The sequence below is a fragment of the Cimex lectularius genome, unplaced genomic scaffold (genome assembly GCF_000648675.2).
Source record: "Cimex lectularius strain Harlan isolate CLEC.00 unplaced genomic scaffold, Clec_2.1 scaffold140, whole genome shotgun sequence".
NCBI classification, from domain to species: Eukaryota; Metazoa; Arthropoda; class Insecta; order Hemiptera; family Cimicidae; genus Cimex; species Cimex lectularius.
The window spans coordinates 500089-521817 of NW_019392728.1; the positions used below are offsets into that span (position 1 = coordinate 500089).

Here is a 21729-nt window from a genome sequence, read left to right on the forward strand (position 1 = left end):
TCAATTTCCTTGCAAGTTCATTTCCTATTATCGTTACGTGTGCTTTAACCGACCTGAACACCATTTTCCTATTTTTTCAATGAAGTTTTTACAGATTCTTTAATGTTAAAATATATAGTTGTTTATTTGATGAGCCTTTGGTATACCAATATTTAAATGTTTTTGCTTATTGAAACAATAAATAATCTGCTATTTTATAGTATTCGTTTCTAATTTTTGTTCATGCACAATCACTACATTTTCATCCCATGTTCTCCTATCAATTTTATTGTTTATGTTCTCCCTCATCTATGATGAACACGGATAGTACTGTTAGACACTATGATTTAAAATTGAGAAAAAGTTGGCTTGGTACTTATAATTTAATCCAGTTTGGAATTGTAACACCAAATTTCGTGAAAGTTGTCAGACCAAATATTTGTTTACGTACGGCAATTTATTTTAAGTTGTTTTCAGTATTTGCATCGGTAAAGTTTTAAACCATTCTTGTCACATTCTTGTCGGGTTAATAATAAGTGAGTCAATTAATATTACCTTTTTACAGTTAAATCAACCGATTTTTCGGGTTTGTGGTAGCGATTGAAACGAAGGAGAGGATGGTAAAAATTGACGTTCTAAAATAGCCTGAAAACCTTCAAAACTTTAATGAAAACTTCTTTTTCCTGCCCCAAGAGTTTTTACGAACATATCTCCTACAAACATGGACATCAAGCCACTCACAACACTTTCACACAAAACCAATATACCACAAGAACCGTAAGAAGGCAAAAAAATGAAAAAGGTGTTTTTCTAAACTACCTCATTTTTGACCGCTCCTCACGATCTTCAACAAAATATAAAACAACAGGTCACTAAGAAACACACTTATATAAAATATCAAACTGGTTATTAAACAGGCGGGGCCAAAATGGATGAAAATTATCAATGCTTCGTTGATTTGGTCCAACTTTTAAAACTACACGATTGATAAAATAACATTTACCAACTTCAAATCGAATCCTTTGAAAATCGCACTATTACTCAATTTTCCCATGTTCGTATACACTTTGAAATAAAGTAGGGGAGGATAGAAATAGGATTTAGCATTAAATTGGTCCAAAAGCCATCAAAACAGAAATTGTTTCCATCGCTCCGTTTATTCCTGAAAAACGACTGTTTTCTATGTTCAAACTACATAAGGAGCGGTTAAATTAAACAATGTTTTTTTGCTTCTTAAAATTAGCACATATCGATTTCCTTCACAAATAATATTCGGCTGGTACCGTTAAATATTTGTTATAAAATTGACAAAGATTTTGGTATGAAAGTTTATAATTTAGTCCAGTTTGAATTGTAATACCGAATCCAATGAAAAGTTGTCATTTTTTTATTCAATACAAATTTTTTTCCAGTGCATGTGTTGTAGAAGAAAGAGAAACCGTTTGAAAAAAGTGGGTCAATCATGTTTCAACTATTGTAGTTATAAGTAAACCAATTTCTAGATTCTTCCGTGTTTGTGTAACCTATTAAAACAGGGGATGACGAAAAATTGATGACTGAAAATGTGGAAAAGTTGGAAAATTCGTTCTCAAATTTCATGTATTTTTTACAATGCAAATACACATGATTATGTGCTGTTGCTGTATAACTATATAAAATATTTACGATAATAATTAGAATATTGGTAGTTTTTAAATTTAATTAATTTATTGTTTTAGAATGCCCTGATCGTATGATTTCAATATTTCATACTTGAAACTATAGGTTGCAAAATTTCAGATGTTCATATTTTACTAATATTTTAAATTATAAGTTTCAATATCCTGATAAAGTGGATATATTCCTCAAAAGCTAGAAAAAGGAACTGAGCTTGATATTTTTTCCCTTGATATTTCTATAATCCCTGATCAAATAACAAAATCGGAGGCTGATAAATGATAACTAAGTATATCGGAGACGATTGCTAACTTTTTAAATTATTAATTATGGATTGAACGTCCCGATGAAATGGATATTTTCCTAGAATGATTGATGAACAAACTATTTTCTTTCTGATTGGACATATCCCAGATAGCTTTTAATGTGGAATTCAATATCGAAGTCGGTTAAATAACTATTGGAGATAATTGTTCACCTTTTTAATTATTAATTATAATTTCAGTATTGATGATGTGAATATATTCCTCAAAAACTCGATGAAGGAACGGTTTATTTATTTTCAATTGGTCTAGGTTTTTAAATATAGAATTTCAATATCAAAAGCTGATATCTAAGCATATCAGAGATAGCTGTGAACTTTTTAAGTTATGACATATCTCATAGTTTTTATGAAGTGGATGTAGTCCTTGAAAGCTCGACTAAGGAATTGAGTATTTTCTTTCCAGCTGGCCTTATCCCTGATCGTTTGTTAATATTAAATTACAATATCGAAGGTTATTAGCTAAGCACATCGAAGATATAAAATGTTACCTTTTGGAATTATTAATGACAGTTTGAAAGTTCTGATGAAGTGGACATATTCATTGAAAGCTCGAAGTTGGAAGAGGTTTTCTTTCCAATTGGCCTCAACCCCGATCGTTTTTGCATATAAAATTACAATATCGATGCTGTTAAATGATAACTAAGTATATCGTTAACTTTTTAAATGGTGGATTGAAAGTACCGATGAAATAGATATAGACCTTCAACGCACGACGAAGAAACTGAGTGATTTCTTTTTAGTTGGCCTGCCTCACCTTTTTGAATATAAAATTACGATATCGATGCCTGATTAAGTATGTTAGTGATAATTGTTAACTGTTTACATTATCACTTATGGTTTTACAGTTTTATCGAAGTGGATTTATTTTTCTTAAGCTAGATGAAGAAGTGATTTCTTTCTGATTGACCTTATCCCTGATTGTTTTATGCTAACAAAGTTACATAAAATACCGGCCTGGTTATTTAACAGCGACTCTCGAAATAGATGAAACATTTTTTGATCCGATTGAGAAAATTATCCGTTGCTTAGTTTTCTTTACATTACGACTCGAAAACATTCGTTATCTATTGATAATGTTATCTATTGTCACAAGGTGAACAAACCTAGTGCCGTTTCTCAAAGCTGTCGTATAAAAACACAACCGTTGGACTTTATTTCCCCACTAATGATTAATTAATCGTCAATTATGTAATAAATGTATGTCGTGTAGATGGGCGGGTTGTTTTCAAGGGGTAGAAGGTAGTCCGACCCGCAAAACAAGAAGGCGGTCGTGAATGATGTTTTTGTACAGGCTAGTATCCAGAGTTGGGCGCGGGGGGCCTCGTGCCGTAGTGGGGGCCGCGGACCTCGGCAGACCTCCGCCAGCCCCACAGCCGCGGTTCATCTCGAGCGAGCCGTCACGGACCCAAAATGCGAGTCTCCTCACACGTTTAGCTTTAACAAAGTTAAACCGCCGAGTTTTGTCAATTATGTGTTCATGAGTGTTCAGTTTGGACGTGTCCGCCCTTCGCTCAACCGATCTCGACTCCTCCGATAACAATGATCTCATCTTAAAGCCAAAGACGAACGACTTGATCCAATAGGTTTGAGCCTTTTGTTTAACTCTTTTTAATTATATACTAGAAATTGTATTCTATTTCCGTCCGAGGGCGAAACGTCGACACCCGCGGGTCGGACGCACGTCCCGTGGGCGAGACCGCCACTTTCACCTCCGCCTTCGCTTTCGTTGTTTATACCAGTGCCAAACGAGACCCCTTTCGCTATTTATCAACAACGGGACGATTATACCACCGAGGTCGCGGTATTTTTGCAGTGACGAGTTTTATTCAGTTGACTATTTTTAGACCTCCTAGCTCACGATATCATCCACGGAGAGTTCTTTTGTGTCTCTACGAATGTCAGTGACCTCTATTCCCACTTATCAGGCGTTTAGCTTCTATTACACTCCCCTCCTTCTTCAATTAATCCAGTTTTCGTACGCTTTGAAAATAACACGACAAACTGAGTCGATTCCATTGCTAAGCTATCAACAGCAAGACACTACTTGTGAAACCCGCAGAGTAGTCACAAGGTTTCTGTATTTTTATCGAAATTCTCTTCATTGTGCACACAACCTGTCAAACATGTTTTTGTAATAATCCTCTCGAACATGTTTATCGGTCGAAATTGGAACCTTTAGGGAGATCATTAGAAAAACATTAAGATTAGTCCTATCAGCCTCTGTATAACATTATCGAACGATCAACAATGCCCTAAACACAGTTTTAACATTCAAAGAAAAACAAATACACGGTATTATCCAGGTTTCAACGTATCGATTAGTCAAATGAGCCTCAAAGCCCCCTCACTGTACAAAAATAAAATGTATGTTTACTTAAAAATTTGATGATATAATACTTGTTTACATGTAAATTTATAATACTACTATAATTTTATTGATTATTTACAATAATTTTTTAAAAATTCACGTTAATTTAATATAAGTACGCAATAGGTACACATTGTGTGCGTACACATCCACGCTAGGTAAAGAGCATTCATAAATGCTCAAGGACGGCTATAGCACAGGACGTGGATTCGAACGGAAAATCAATTTTTCATGCTACAACTGCTTTTAAAAATGAAATCATCCCGATATCGTACAAAAAAAGCAAAACCATCGCTATTTTACAATTAATATACAAGTTGATGCATTTTCCTCATACTAGAATGCAGATAAGTTTTTTAACAATGTTTCTACTAATGTACAAATTCAATGACCACTCCAAACAGTTTTTTATTATTTATTTGTTTTTTGTTTTTTAAAGACAACAAACGTTATCTGTTATCTTAACTTATTCCTATTCAAAAAAGTAAAGTATATTTATGGAAATTCGTACATCGAATGCAAACCGTTGATGAAAAGGCAAGCCGGAGGGGTGAAGAGCAAACACGTTAGCTCTCGTGAGTGCAACAAGTATGAATGACGTTATTTTATAAGCTTATATAACTTCTTATATATAATTTCTTTCAAAAATTCTTAAAATCTCAATTTTATAAATTTATTAATCTTGGGCTTTTTTTTGTATCATGGCATTGGGTGGGTTATCATCTATTCATAGTCGGTTATCGTCTTATTGAGGCGATTTTACTCTTTGTTTACAGTTTGTATTAATTTTCTAACCTAATTTTTGTTTTAACTTAAAAAGCAGTTATGCAGATCCATTGTTTAGTTATTTTTTATCACAAGCTAGTTTAAAAATTGCCGAATTTATCATATTGCCTCGTCACTATCTGGCATAAATCTTCCCAATTATTCTTCGTTTTAATTGATCATAAATTTTTAGATTTTCTTGCTATATTACAGTTCGTTGCACTGTACTTTTTATAACTCTATTTTAATTGTTTATGGTTAATAATTATTTGTAAAGAATGGTAATTTGTATGATTAAAGACAGTAGGTTTAATAAAAATGGTTGATCGTTGTAAAGGATGACAATGCAATATTTCACGTAAATAGAGATTCCCACGGCGATATGTTATTACTAGTGCCAAAATAAATACTCTGACCTCCTCTAAGACAAATACTAATTTGGGCCGACAGAAAAGAAAAAAAACCCGGACCGTGTGGATCTGCCGTCTCTTGCCAGACCGGGTTCTTGCGGCAAGGCATCCCCGCGCTACCTCTTTGTTCTCCCCCACAGTATAAAAGGCGATCGAGAGGGAAACAAGGCCTTGAGGAAGGTCAGGTAAGATCCGAGCCCCGGGGGATCCACGCTCTTCGGGTACCTGATTCACAAACAAATTATTAAAGCGGAAAGGATCTCTGACAAGGTAGAGGTTTCCGGGAGAATAAATCAGACAATAGGCCTTCTGTTTGAGGATGAAAAATGAAGCTGGCGTCATATTTTTAGGAAAGATGAAAATTTTCAACGCTTTCTATACCTCTGACGTCTGAATAGTTTAAATATCTTTTTCGGGTCTGCGGGGTGATGAACCGTCCGAGCTTTTCGGCATTTCACCATCTTCAGTAGTGGGGTTTGTACTTCTCCTATGTATAAATTGTTATGACTTTTGTAGACCATTTAACAATTGCGTTTTGTCAATTTTCTATACTTATTCGGTAATTCGTAGTATTGGTCTTTGTATCTTCCCTATATGAGCCTTTTTTAATAGACTAACGGCTTTTTATACCACCTACATACATTTAATTAATTGTAACATAACTATTTGCTTCAGCCTTTCGACATCTTCAGTGAGTGCTTGAAGATGTAGGAAACTAAAAGTATTCTCAGCAAGAAACTGTCAATTACGTCTATGGTCTGCGACTCTCCTCATGTCTCTTTTTTATAAGACTATGGCTTAAAAAGCCATTCACTTATGACCATAACTTCTGTGCGTGGTTATTTTGCTACAATCAGTAGTTGGTACAAGAAGCTCAATGGTCAATGGTTGGACGGTGCATTTCTCCGTGTCTATGCTCTTTCGAAGTGTTGTAATGACTTCTTAGGCCAACCACTGTAAAAAATAAGTGTGCCTTTTTGTCCTGAACGTAGAAAGAAACAAAACCCATCGAGAAGCCGGCATTTTGGTGGTTGGTCGGTGGGTCTCTTCTTGTATGTCCTTTTTATCAGTTCTAATGGTTTGTAAGACCTCCAATTGTTGATTATATGATAACTATTACATTTCGACATTTTTCCATCATCACCTTTTAACCTAGAACTTAAAAGAAGCACTAAACAAAAGGAGTGGCATTTTGGTCAGAAAGCAAAAAGAGAAATTGAGAGGCATATTGCTCGGTGGTTATTTGCTGCCTCTCCTCTCTATTTATCTTTTCTATCAGGTTTAATGGCTTTTTGGACCATTCAATGCAGTTTTGTAAGATAATAGTTATTTCGTTTTGAACTCTTGTCTTTTCCAATGGTTGATCTAAAAAGTTGGTTGAACCAATTAAAGGATCCACTCACATCGAAAATACATTTTGAGCTGTCGTTGGTTTAGCTACCACTCTCCATGTGTATGTCCTTTTTATCGTTGAGTTAGAAAGGCAAGATGATGACAAATATCACTCAAAATAAGATCTGCATGAAAAATAGCATGGCGTTCATTGCTTGTGTCAATTTATTCTCTCACTGAATATATACAAATCTGAAATGGATATTGATTTCTCGTATATCTTTACCTTCAGTGGGTCGTCGATTAACGAATTCAAATTACACGGCCAGTTTTAAATAGACACTGGAAGATATATTGCTTTTTTTTCGTTTAACCGGGCTGATTTAAACATTTGACAGTGTAACTGTTAAATGATCTCTGCTGTCCGTGTTTCTATTCGGTTAGAACAAAACTTGGACAGGTGGAAAATATTAATAGTTATTGCCTTCACGCCACGCCTTTCCCTCCAAACCAAGGGTGAGTGGAAATTTTGAATGTCACGCTGGGTCATTTTTTTTCTTCAACGGCGACTACCTGACATCTAGTCCTAATGACAAATAATAGCACGTACATAAAACTCTGTGGAAATAAATAAATTCGCAGTTTTATTTAAAGATTTTTAACTGAAATGTTATCATTATGTAGGTCACAATTGAAAGAGCTATCTACTCGCCTTATCAGATAAAGGATTTACTACTCGTGCTTACCCTTGGATGTAGGGATTGCCCAAGAAAGCAAAAATAGACGCCGTTTTGGATTCAGAACGTTAAATTTTTATATTTATAATCATACGTGTACACAAACGTACTGGAAGAGTAGTTTTAAGAAAGAAAACTTAGCCTTGAAGGTTTGCCTCACTATTTATTAATACCTTACAAAAGCACATTCGCACTCAGATTTATTACCAGAGTGAGTGGTGTAACTCTTGGTATTTTTAGAATGGACGGAGAAAAGGAAATACCCAGAGCGTTTAGTTGAACTTTTCATCTCAGAGAGTTTAACGTCTGTTACAACCGCTTAAATTATTATTTCTTTATATATCGCGCTTTATTTATTAATAAATGGTCTTCAACGAGAAAAAACCCCTATTGTTTATTAGAGGTAAATTTGCTCCCAAATTTAAACAGATGCTATAATTTTCATATAGATAGGTTTGATCAGTCATTTCCAGGAAAAAGTAAAAATCGTAGATAAGTTATTAAAAACAATACTTTTTTTGGTACAACAAGCAAAGTAATTGTAAAAGTGTTATGGTACACGGGTAGACAAACTGATTTATTTAAAATGTAGCTTCCGTCATACCTAAATTTAATTATGGCCTATTGTCTATTTTGAATAAATGCTAAGATGTCAAATCATCCCTGATCTTTAATTGTGTCTTTATTGTTTTTAATTCAAACAGTGCGTTTTTTGGAATGTAGATTTTTAAAAGTACAAGTTTAAAGGCAAAAGTACGTAAGGCTTTATACATGTGCTATTTATTGACTTACAATCTCACGCAATGAGCATAATTTTGGTTGATTAGATAACGTCGGGGTCGACATTTTGTCGTATTTTCACATTCATTTCTTCTTTACCTATAAAATTGTAAATGTTTATAACTAGTCGATCTATTTGTCAATTGTTACCGTAAACAGTGCGTTTTTAAAATTTAGAAGAGAAACAGGAATCCAAGGGCCGGTTCCAAGTCTAATTTTAATCCCTTTATATTTCTAGCTCTACTCCATTCTGTAGGTCAAACTTGTTTTCAGTCCTTTTTTTCCTTTAAGCTAACTTTTTTTTTTTCATTTTCTAGAGTTATCGGAAAGTACATCAAGCGCCAAGGAGCCCTCTTCCCAGTCCGAATCTACAACTTAATGGTGCTGTTGACAGCAACATGATGAGCAGTATACCGGATCATTCAGTAAGTCGACGTTTCTATTTACCACAGTGGGAAAAATCCATTGATGAAATGTCTTTTTCTTCTAATCTTACATATAGTATTGATCTTTCCTCCCACTCTACTGACTAAAAACAGGAAAGAGGGGGTGATGTTGATGCCCTAGAAGCCTAACGATATTATGTATACTCGATTGTTTTGACGTTGCGAACTGTATATAATTCCAATAAAGAAATGCTAATTATGCATTAATTATGAAAATATTCATAGAAACAACATATTTAAGAATTCAAAATATTCGTTGTCCCTAGATGATTCGAATCCTGTTTAAAACACGCAATAATTCATCTGTACCCTTTGAATAACTTCCTTGAGATAAAATAACGTTATCCGCTTTGTTTTAATTAATTCTGTGGGCTTTAATCAAGTTGAAAGAACCAAAAATCCTTTCTTTAAACTTGTGTTTTAATATATTGTCAATTTTAGGCTGCTGTAAGAGGTGATAGCAAGGCAGAGCCGCAAGTAACACAGCCTGGCCTTCCTCCTATTGTAAGTACACTCGAGGGAGGGTGGAATAAATAAATAATGAAAAATAAAGTTTACTTCGAAATTTGTTTTAAAAAAGAAAATGAAAACATCAAATCAAACATGAACCAAAGTTTCGAAAAATCGTAAAAAAACAAAACCACGGGTAACCACGTGAGCTGATAAGTTTATTTTATTCAAATAAAACAGACAAAGAAATTAAGAGAAAAATTAAGAGATTGAGAGAAAGAAATTTAAAAAAATACGTCTAACCGTCATGTAATTGAATTTTCATGTATGTACGTATTAGGGCAGGGTTTCAAGGAAGCATTCTTGGCCTATTTCTTTTTTCAATATGCACTACACATGTTAACTGTCAACACATACCTTTGCTAAGAATACAGACTTTTACACTTAATTTGAACCCAATCATAAACCCTCAACACATACAACAACCGAATGAATTTGTTGGCATGGTTTATAAAATAGAAAATAAAAGTGGCAGATTTGGAATCCATATACAACACTGAAAAGGAGGAGCAAACCAATGTTATAAATACTAAAAGGACTATTTGCCTCACAATCAAAACTTAAAAACAAACTTTCAATTTATGAGACAACCATAAGACCTCTCTGGGTGTATGGTTGTGAAGGATGGTCTCAACCAAGGTAATCAAATATCTCTAATCTATTCAGTCCATAATTTTCTGTACACGATCCAATCAAAACCCGCTGTAAAGAAAATCAATCACTTATCGTGCATAATAATTTCCTATTACAACAACTATAAATTCCAGCACTACCACATACCCATTAAGACAATTAAAGCGAAAGTGGCCCTGAGACCTTCTCAGTGAAAAATAATGATGAGTTTTCAGTGTGAAGGTGTGTCCTCACTCAAACAATTGAATCAGCAGAAGAAAATATTTACTATCTTTCTAGTGGTAAAATTAAAAGAAGGTCGTGTGAATTTAATTTTTTGTTTTATAGTACATTTTAATCATATTTTATTAAAATAATGAGTAGAAGAGTAAATTAAATTAATTTTTACATTTATAATACATAGCGTTTAAAATGATAAACCACAAAAACTTTTATCGCAAGCTTTAGATCATTAAAGTATTCTCAAAGAAACTTTGCATAACCAGTTCTACATAGTGTACATAACTCTACACTATTTTTTTAGGCTGGATCTCCAATGCCTTTATACAGCGGGCCAGTTCAGCCAGGAATGGATGGCAACTTTGCCACACCAATTCGGGAACACAGATTTAGTGGTAATTCTGTTTGGCAGCCTGGTTCCACAGATCCCAATGGTGCTTGGACACCACAAGGACAGTTTATTCAACAGATACCACCACCCCAAATTGAAGAATTGAGGGGCTACCCTCAATACGCTGTCACTGGTTACCCCCAACCTACTCCAGGTGAGTTTCTAAGATTCTCATAATTGTGCAATAAAAATAAATGTATGTGATAGTTAATAGTAACGATGCATTGTTTTATGTTTAACAGTAGCTTACCAGCAGAATTCTTTTATGCAAACCAATGGTACTGTATATAATAGTGGACCCCCTCAACAACCCCAACCATCACCTCATAGTTTACATAATGGAAACTCAAGGGCGACACCTACCTTAAATGGAAATATGGAGTATGTAGAACAATCTCCAAGACCGACTGAATATATAAATGGATCATATCCTCATTCAAATCAAGTAAGTAATGCGACAGTTTTTATTTTATTTTTTGAACATTAATTAATTTGTTAAAACAGGACCAAGTCATGGCTCCTCCGACCTCGACCACACCTACCAGCCGATGTGGTTCAGCTCAGCTTGAAAATAGTGATGGGAAATACACTAATCCACCAACTCCAACCACACCAAACAACCAGGGAAACGCGATGCCTGGATACCCACTTCAAATGCCTCCCCAATCAGCACAGAGTTCACACAACTCTAGTGGGTAAGTATTTAAAATCTTTAGATATTTAATGCATTTTTTTTTCAATTACTCATTTACTGTCTGTTAGGTATCCAGGGCAAGAAAATACCACGAACTGTGGAAACTTAGGGGAGAACAAGCAAGATGTGTGGGGCAGTAGTAACACTCAAGAGAATGGTGAGCAAAAGAATGATGGAGACCAGCAGCAAGTTCACAAACAAGATATATGGCCGAACAGTACGGAACAATCAAGCCATCATCAAGGTACATGGGTACAAAGAGAAAATCAGCAATGGTCTAATAGCACGGCAGACATTCAGAACCACCAAAAAATGTGGACAGACGAGCAGCAGAAGCAGACTAATAGCTCTCAGAATGAGAGGTGGCCTAATGTCAATTCCGCGACACAAACTGTTCAACAAAATCAAGTAAATACGTCAAATTGGCCAAACAGCCCCCGAAACAATTTAGAATCCCCACAGAACCAACAACAACAAAAACAAGAACTTTGGAACAATGCCTCTCATCAAGAGCAACAGCACAATGCCAGTCAACAGCATATTGGCATGAATCATCAATCGCTTATGGCATCGAATGCCCAGCAAAACAGTGGGCACAATCAACAAAATAACGGTTTGCAGCTTCAGAACAATGGGCAGCAACACCAACAAGTGATACACCAACCAAAGTCTTACCCTCGTCAACACGAAATGTGGTCCAATGAACCGAACGTCCCACCTCAAACACAAAATCCTCCTGAGCCTTGGCCAAATGACCAACCTCACGACAGTTCTACACAATCAAAAATGTGGCCCACTGATAAGCAAAATAATCAATACTCCGAAAGAATTGAGCTCAACAACAGAATAAAAACAATGATTCTAAACAAACAACAGGTACTTTGACAAAGATTGTAATCACTGTATTGTTATTAATTTTTTTCGCTTCTTTTCAGGGAGTAAAGAAATCGGAGGGAAATGCTACCAACTATCAGGACCAAAAAAACTTGCAGAGTGTTTCAAGCGGGAATTTTTTAGTGCAAGGCCACCATCCTCAGAAATCAGTTTCTGAGGGTGGTGGCACCAGGGACACAAGTCCCATCTACAGCAATCCTGGCAAAACAAAACTGTTTAGCAACAGGTTTGTCGATTCATTGGGATATCCCGACTTGAAACACATAAAAAACAATCAACCATTATCCCACAATTTATACCTCTCTTATGACAACAACAATTATAACTTGAACAGTGAATATTTCTCCCAAAATGGCTTTCATAAACATCCTATAGCCAGCCCAGTAAAGCCATCAAACAGAATGGAGTGTACTACAGAATCTAACTTGAACGTTTCATCCAACATCAGTGTAAAACAGGCTTATTGGTATCAGAAATCGGAACCTTGGGGCCCACAAACCGAATTTATCACCACTTATCAAGGAAAACCTTCATTTGATAGAATCCCTTTTGGTACTGACCCTCGACGGAATGAATTGGTAGAAGAGCTTGACATGAAAGATGGAATTCTTAAAAAAGTACCTGTTAATTACGCTTATCATGGTAGTGGGGGACCAGCAGATATTTCCTCTACAAATGGAGCTTGGTGTTGTAGGCAAGGTAAAATAGTTGTACATTAATATTCAATGTTTAACTTTTCTCTGATGCTCATATTCATCATCAGGTGGTACAGGAAAACCAAGCCCAGAACATTTGGAAGAAGGCTTCTGCCAAGGGTATCAGACACAGGATGAAATGCTTGAAGAAGAATTGGAAATCAAGAAAAAAATGGAATCAATAGATATGAGCAAAAAGCCTGAGAATATGACAAATCAACAATATTACGAATACATCGAAAGGTAATGTTTCTTTATTACATGTTGAGTAAAATCCTACATGGCTGTACTGTTTTTAGACTGAGAAAAAATATAAAAGCTCCAATACCTGAGTGTGATTGTAATCCGACAAACGAATGTGCACCAGAACCGGGAATTATTTATACACAATTGGGGACAGCCTCTACTCTTGAAGAGCTTAGAGTTGATGCAGAAAAACGAACAGGTTTTCAAGGAAAAGCAATAAGAATTGAAAAGATCATATACACTGGGAAAGAAGGAAAAACGACTGCAGGGTGCCCTCTTGCAAAATGGATCATTCGTAGGGAAAATGCAGACGAGAAGTTGTTATTCGTCGTGAAATATCGAACAGGACACAAATGCCCTCTTTCATGGGTTGTGGTCGCGATTGTAGTCTGGGAAGGAGTGGGGCGTAAGGACGCCGATGATATCTACAGCCTCTTAACATATAAACTTAGCAAGTAATAAGATATTATTCAAACAATTATTTAGCAATGAGCTTGGATCATTAATACTCTTCTATATTTAGATTTGGTGTGAAAACTAGTCGCCGTTGTGCTACAAACGATCCTCGAACTTGTGCCTGCCAAGGTCTTAGTATAAGAACTTGTGGTGAGTCATTCTCATTCGGCTGTTCCTGGTCTATGTACTACAATGGATGCAAATTCGCCCGTAGCAAAGTAGTGAGGAAATTCAGACTATCCAATATCGCTGAGGTAGGTATATTTGGAGACAAATTTTAAATTATTGTTTTCTGATAATCAATGTTAATTTTTTTATAGGAAGAAGAGGTTGAAGATAAACTTCAAGGTTTAGCGACCAATTTGGCTCCACTATATAAAACTATAGCCCCAGAGTCTTATCAAAATCAAGTAGCGTTTGAAGAAGAAGCTTCAGATTGTCGCCTAGGTTTGAAACCAGGACGTCCATTTTCTGGGGTAACTGCCTGTGTCGACTTTTGCGCTCATTCTCATAGAGACTCGCACAACATGAGTAATGGGTGTACAGTGGTTAGTACTAAAACTTTGTATATTTCAAATCAGTGCCAGTATCAAATGTACTACTTCTGTTTGTTACTAATAGGTTGTGACTTTGACAAAACATCGAGAATTGAGTAAGCCGAAGGATGAGCAGTTGCACGTTCTGCCTTTCTACATCATGGACGAAACTGATGAATTCGGAAGTAAAGAAGGACAATTACAAAAAACAAAGTCCGGTGCACTTGAATGTTTAGCTGCGTAAGTCCAATTTGTGCATGTTTTAGCTTATAAAAACAATTATTTTTATTATTTGTTGTTCAGGTTTCCTTGTGAAGTTAGAGTTCGAGCAGTACCAGCTTCAACTTGTAGGCGCCAAGGTAAAAAACGAAAAGTGGAAGAAGAACAGCTCATCAACAATCAAATAAACCAAGCCTGTCAAACACCTCCAAATTTATCACCACACCAACTTCTCCAGAGTTCCCAGGTAGTCGTAAAAATTTTCAGAATGTAATGATTTAGGATAATATAAATGTATGCAATTTCTATATCATTTAACATTTTTAAGAATTAAAATCTAATGAAGCTTTAAATAAATGAAGATGCTTAATTAAAACTCTATTAACCTTGCATAATTTTTTTTTTCATAGATTACTTCAACTGTGACTGACAGCCCAGTGCAGACTACTCCAGGGTGGTCTTATCTCAGACATCAAAATTCTCCAAATGTTCCATTATCACCAACTGGGTTAAACACCTCTAAAAAAGGTTTGTCTCAGATTCCATTTTTAATTATTCCAATAATGCCATTATTTATTTGCTTTTAGAACAAATTTGCCAAGATGGGAATCAATACAATAACCAACTTTTCTGTGATAGAGATATTAAGAGTGATCCTGACAGTACTACTCAAAACCAACAATGTTCCCATTGGATGAACAGTGAATCTTTACAAGGGCAAAGCACAACGCAATATATTCAACAAACTCCCCATTACAGCAATTATAGTGGATATGCACCACACATAAATTATGGAAACTATTATAGTACTACCACATCTCCATTTAATGGGCAAAATCAAGCGTTACCAGGAACTAGAATTCCTTTTACTTCAGATCAAAAACATTTCAGAAGTCCATCTGCTTCTCCCAATGGCATATTCAGAAGACCTAGAGGAAGACCACCATCTCGTTCGTCAAACCCCTCTACTGCTCAGCCTGTTGATTCGACATTTCTAAAGCCTAGGCCACCTCAGGAAAGGAGGGAGGGTTCATCATCACCCATGCGGTCTCCTCAAGACCAGCGAATGAATGGAAGTCAGTCTCCCACTGCCAGTGATCAATATTCCCCAAGCACATCTCCCAAAATTCAATATTCACCTGGTTATTACCAAGGACATCACTATAATTACCAGAATAGCCAAGAAAACCAGCCATTTGGCGATAACTTCCAATACAACAGCTTTCCAAGAGAGCAACCACCTTATAGTACTAATATGGTTCAAAGAAGGCTTGATTTTAACAGTCCAAAAGCACCCTTACATTCGCCAGTCGGTATGTACACTTTACATCAAGAATATCAACATAACAGATCACAACAGTTGATGCAAAATTTTGGTCCACAATCAAGATCTGCACCCGTCAGTCCGGTCACCGATGCTGAAAGCATAACAAGGCCAAGATCAACACAATCCGTTGACGGATGTTCTTCTGGCGAACAAAAGCAAACAGATTTCATGTCAGAAGTCAAGCAGTCAAACGATAAAATCAATTTTAAAATGTTTTCACCCTCAAGGCAGCTCATTCTGCCAAATCGTGAGGAAAGCTCTGAAATGCATTACTACCAACCCCAAAACCAGTTTCTACCTCAAATCAAACAAGAAACCAATGATTTCCATTGGGAACCATCATCTTGTAACTCCAACATGTTTAATCCAAACAACAGTGTCGGACTTAATCAGAATCTTAATAATGATTTACAAGTGAAAAGCGTACCATTCAAAACATACCCTGACCCTAATACAATTCACCCCTGCAGAACTATCTCTTGGGATAATTTTCCCAACACCAAGTTTTCAACCTATCAAAAATTGCCAGAAGATACTTCGAACGATTCACCCTCAGCTTCATGGCCAGCAATGCATATTCCAAGCATAAAGCAAGAATTTCAACATCAACAAGATATAGGGCAGAATTCTGGACTATCTTCAATGCTGGAAATGGAGGTAACCCAACTTAAATTTTATCTAAATCTTTGGGCAAATGCTCAGAATTATCAAAATTATTTTATAGATTTAAATAAAGTTAAAATTTAATCAAATTTAAAGTTAATTAGAAATGTGTAGTGATTAGTGACCATTAGTCGATGATTATTCGGAGATCGTGAGATGCAGTCTGGTGTGATGTAGGTTTCAGAAAAACATTTTCTTTATCGTGCCAACGTTTTGATCTTTATTGAGATCATCATCAGGGCCTGGGATTTACAAACGTTGTTTAAATTTAACAAATACTTGTAGGATGTGGGTAAAATGAATTTATACAATGCAAAAAAATATTTTTTATATTGCGCAGAAAACAAACACTTTGAGTGAGTAGAAATTTTGATTGAATATAAAAAATATTTTTTTGCATTGTATAAATACACTTTTTCCACATCCTACATGTATTTGTTAAATTTAAACAACGTTTGTAAATCCCAGGCCCTGAAGATGATTTCAATAAAGTCAAAACGTTGGCACGATAAAGGAAATGTTTTTCTGAAACCTACATCACATCAAAAAGTTACCTGCCATTGGACTATTGTCAACTTCCCATTTACAAAATAATTTGTTTTTTATTGTCATTATGTTAATTGTGTTTTAATAAGGTATTAATCTTTTTTTTTCTTTGTAGAGGGTGGGGAATGCCGTGTTCCCAGTGCGGAACAACTACGGGCCAAATCCGTACCTACCCTCGGATGAAATAGATAAGGAACCGATTGGGCAAGTCTCTCATTACATTCGAAATGAAGAGTGTTTTAGGGTAATTGTTTTTGTTTTGTTTTCTAATATAAAAATATAATGATTTTAATTATATTATTGATAATATTGCAATTGTCGTTTTACAGGATTCTCAGATGGGAGGGGTCGCAATCGCACTGTCTCATGGGTCAGTACTGTTTGAATGTGCAAAACATGAAATACATGCAACGACGGCTATTCAGAATCCTGACCGAGAAAATCCGACAAGAATCAGCCTTGTCTTTTATCAACACAGACATCTCAATCGGCCTAATCACGGCTACTCTGAATGGGAAGAGAAAATGAGATTGAGGAAACTTGGGAATGGATCAAGAACCACTTCGACACCACCGACGCCTCAGAATGAAGCGAACTCACCACTGGTTCATGCATCTTCACCCACGTATCCTACGACAACCTGGACGACGCTATTTTCCACCCACCCGTGCACTGTAAAAGATGCTGCTAAAGAACTTATGGTCGAAACTCGAAGTTAGCCGGTTTGAATGTCTATCGATTTGCTGTGAATCGAGTGTAATCATCTAATGTTAATTTTTGGGATATGTTAATGAGAATGAGACAGAGCGAAGAGCAAAAATGCGATTGTGTACACCTTATGCACAAAAGTGTTTGAATGGAAGTATGTGCAGTTTTCGGTCGAATGGTTAATTTTGTGTTCAGTTCATCTATTTGCAGTATTACATATCACAGAATGAGCTAGTCTTGACTTTAGAACCGATAACAAATCATTGTTTCCAATAACTGCTTGCTAACTGAACCATCAATGGGAAAAGTGATCTCAGAGCAGTTTGAAACTTGCCAAAACATGTATTGCCTTCATGAAAAACCAACCACATCGTGTCCCGAAAAAAAAAACCAATTTCTAAACATGTAACATATAGTCATTTTTATTTCTCGTGTGTTCAGTGTGGCTGTTATTATTTATTATTGTATGAATGTGGAATGAATGCGACTTAGTAGTTAATGGACTATTAGATGATAAGGAAATGCCAAATTTGTTTGTTTTCGTTTTGGATGTGAGAAACACATTCCAATAAATTATACATATATTTATATATCAGGCTGCGAACAATCTTTGTTAATTTTATACTTCTCTTAATTACTGTAAATTCTCTTGTAAATACTGGTATTTTTATATTAAACCTCCCTCTCTTAGACTGTGTAACACCACGAGTCCTTTTGTAATGGGCATAATATATACTTTCCACAATTTAATCTAACACTAGTCATGACAACACTCTGATTAGGGTATACAGTGAACATTCAAACAGCCCATCAGTAAATTTTGTAAATATCATAATAAATATATAAATATATATATATTGGTGCGATTTTTAGAATATCATGTTGAAATTAGTTTTGTATAAGTTATCATATTTATCAATATTAGTAAACAAGATAGTGGATTGAATTATCACTACAAAATTAAAATTGAGGAAAAATACAAAACCCCCCTGTACTGACTAGGATATAAGTTGTATAAGTTATTATTAAGTTTTGTAATAAGGAGAAAAAGAAATTTCTATTTCTGTCTGTTTTTAAAATGGGGGATTTTTATTTAGGTTTTTGCTCATTCTCCTCCAAAAAAAAGAAGTTTGTATGATGTTATTATTAATCAAAGGATTATTATAAATCTTTGAAATCAAATTATATATTACAAGTTTAGAAAGAAATGATGTGAACATTAGAGGTCTAAATACACTGCCATGGATGTATACACGATTGAATTTCTTTAAAAACATTTATCATTATTAGGGACAATAATTATTATTCAATTCATTCAAACATTAAAAACTAAAAAAAAGAATTCTAATGTTCATATCAGAACAGTTATTATCAATAAGAGTCCAATGTACAATACACCTCAACCTGTTGTAGAAATAGTATTGTAAAATCTATAGAGTATTTTCATGCCAATAGAAAGAAGATAAAAATAAAAAATTGTTACCTAGTTAGAAATGATACATCACATATAACAATATCTTTTATACAAAAGTAACAAAATATTTTAAAAACTAAGCTTGCCTTGTGGAAAGATAGATTAAAAGGATATTTTTTGAAATTGTATAAAGCTGAAAAAGAAGCAATATAATGTATATGTATTTGTGAATGTTACTGTGAGATGTCTGTCATGTGATTATTGTGAAAATTGTAATTTTTACAAATATGTTATAAAGCTTTTAAATTGGGCGAGCTTCTCCAATCAAGTACAAAGCAGTTGAAGTTGTTGCAGAAAAGTAACAATTTTGTTTATTTCAGTCTATTTTTTCTTTTATTTAAAAAAAAAATTGTTTGACTCTAACAAAAACAAATTACAAAGACATTGAAATATAAATCAGAGTTAAGAAGTAGTAATCATTAGAACGTAAAATATATTTTTGAATATTGAATTTAGTGGAAGATAGAGTTAATGAGACAAAAATGGAAAAGTTTATATTGACTCCTCTTGAAGCCAAAAATAACAGTTTGTTATTGTGAAGCGGTCGGGAAACAATCAGGGATAAACTACTATAAACTACTTGGCTCAGTTAGATGCAATTACAATGTGATTTTTATAATATGCCAATTAATACTTTGGAAAAGTACAACATTACTGTGTTTTAAACTCGAGTATTATTTTGTACACATGTCTTCCGGAATCGTATTTAATTTAATTCAATTGGAAAAATTCTGGGCTTTTTTAAATTTTATTTAATTGTTTTTTGTTTTTACATGGAAATGAACTTCTGGTTGTTTTAATTTTCTCATATTAATTTAGTAGTTTTAATTAGTATAGTTTAGTAGTGCAAACATTGTGACATGAGGAGATGATAGAAAAAAAATTAGTCCCATATTGTCAATTGTTTTAAATGTGAATATACTACCATTTGAATTTGTGAACAACATTTGTTTTTCCCTAAAATTTCTCTTATTTATTATTGACTTTAGGATTATTTCTATTTACTTAATTCGCATGATGCGTGCAGGATATCTCCACGTTAAATAAATAATTACAAAAAGGAGAATTATGCGTTTTTTATGTTTTAAACCCTTCTCAATGACTGATTTTTTTAAATTAAATATATTAATTAATACAATCTTTAATGTTATTTACAACATGTAATGAGTTAAATTTACAAATGACATGGATCATGTCGTGAGGGGAGATAACCATTGTTCCCTCCCAGCTATATGCAAGGACTAGTACAAATTCAGTAAGCAGCGAGGCCATCTCCTCTTCAGACGTCTGTTGGGATTAGAAGGGGTGGATTCTATTGGATAAGAACTGGGCAACTCAATTAGAGTAAGAGGAGAATTTAGTGTTGAAAGTGGAAAATGTTTTGGGAATTATTTTTTGCCCAAAAGGGATTTTGAGGTCATTGTGAAGAGTGTTTGTTGGAAACATGTAAGGAGCATTGACTATGATTCTGAGGACTTTGGATTGGAAGGACTGTATTGTTTGGTTGTTGGGAGGCTTGGTGGTGTCCCACAATTCTAGTCTGTCCAGATTGATTTTTAATATTGCCTTGTAGATTCTCAGAATGTTTTTTAAAGAAACGTTAGATTGGTGTGATAGTAATCTGTAGAGTATTCCGCAATGTTTGTTTAATTCCTGTCGTTTTAGCAATGTGTGTGTCGGTTCCAGGTTAGTCATGAATATAGATAGACCCCAAGGGCATGGACGCAGTCTATTTTTGGAATGGGAGTATTATTGAGGAATATTGTGAGGGGTTTTTCTTTGAAGTGTGAATGATATAAGGATGCTTTTGCTTTCTTTAAGCTTTGTAGCACTAATATGTGTGTGCTGCATTCATTTACTTTCAGGACATGTGCCTGGAGGTCCTCTGAAGCAATTGTGAGATCGGGATGAGAGGATAGCACAACTGTGTCATCAGCAATGGTTGGTGGAGGGTGAAGTTGGGATATCTGTGCTGTAGAGAAGGTAAAGGATTGGTCCAAGTACCCTGCCTTAGGTACTCCCACTCCCCGAGGACAATAGACAGAGTAAGCTGATCCTTAGTAGACTCTGAAGAATCGTTCGGTTAGGTAGGAATGAAGGATTAGGTAGAGGCTATTCGGTAGGATGTGCCTTAGTTTGTACACGAGACCTTCATGCTCATGCAGTCAAATGCTTGCAACACATCAAGAAAGGCTCCTACACAATATTCTTTGTCCCCAACACAAAACACTTGCTGGGTAGTGAAGTTTTTGGGTTGGAAACCAAACTGATGGTCTGGGAGGAGGATGGGGAATTGAGTGTTGGGATTAATAGATTTGATCCCCTTTGAGAGAAATTATGGTAGAAAAATATAATAATTATGACAGAAACTACCCTGTCTGGTATTAAACTTTAAAAATAAATAGAAATCATTGCCTTATTTTTTTCCTATTGTAAATAATACAAACACACAGAATACAACAATTTCAGTCACCTGAGTCAAGCGTTTTGTCATTTCTACAAATCACCCCTGGAATTATTTTCTCATTCCCCTTTATCCAAAAATATGATGAAAATATGACATACTACATAGAATCCATCTAATAAGTTATATCAACCCTATTGAGTGTCTGTTTAAGGCTGTTAAAGTTAAAAAATTTAAAAAAAGCAATATATGAACTAATTTGTTCTACTATCTGTTGCCAGACCTATTAACTTTACAACTGTCAAGGAACTAACTG

General features: G+C 34.9%; 2 protein-coding genes across 5 annotated transcripts in view; one reads left to right on the plus strand and one right to left on the minus strand.

Annotated features, from left to right (window-relative positions):
- LOC106665216 (DNA N6-methyl adenine demethylase) overlaps positions 1-20075 on the plus strand; it is a 130308-nt gene extending 110233 nt beyond the window's left edge. For 2 of the 4 annotated variants that reach the window (XM_024226754.1, XM_014391475.2), the window contains exons 4-20: positions 8670-8777; positions 9240-9302; positions 10465-10705; positions 10794-10996; positions 11056-11246; positions 11314-12121; positions 12181-12838; positions 12903-13077; positions 13134-13535; positions 13604-13790; positions 13857-14084; positions 14158-14312; positions 14376-14541; positions 14702-14819; positions 14879-16275; positions 16943-17071; positions 17157-20075. In XM_024226754.1, the coding sequence (XP_024082522.1) occupies positions 8670-8777; positions 9240-9302; positions 10465-10705; positions 10794-10996; positions 11056-11246; positions 11314-12121; positions 12181-12838; positions 12903-13077; positions 13134-13535; positions 13604-13790; positions 13857-14084; positions 14158-14312; positions 14376-14541; positions 14702-14819; positions 14879-16275; positions 16943-17071; positions 17157-17546 (5619 nt within the window). In that variant the 3' untranslated portion in view covers positions 17547-20075. Of the gene's footprint in view, positions 1-3299; positions 3544-8669; positions 8778-9239; positions 9303-10464; positions 10706-10793; positions 10997-11055; positions 11247-11313; positions 12122-12180; positions 12839-12902; positions 13078-13133; positions 13536-13603; positions 13791-13856; positions 14085-14157; positions 14313-14375; positions 14542-14701; positions 14820-14878; positions 16276-16942; positions 17072-17156 lie in introns of those variants that run through there. The other 2 variants (XM_024226755.1, XM_014391476.2) reach the window with 2 other exon arrangements.
- The window catches only part of LOC106665220, a 223131-nt gene that overhangs the window by 200165 nt on the left and 1237 nt on the right, over positions 1-21729 (minus strand). The gene's annotated exons all lie outside the window — the stretch shown is intronic.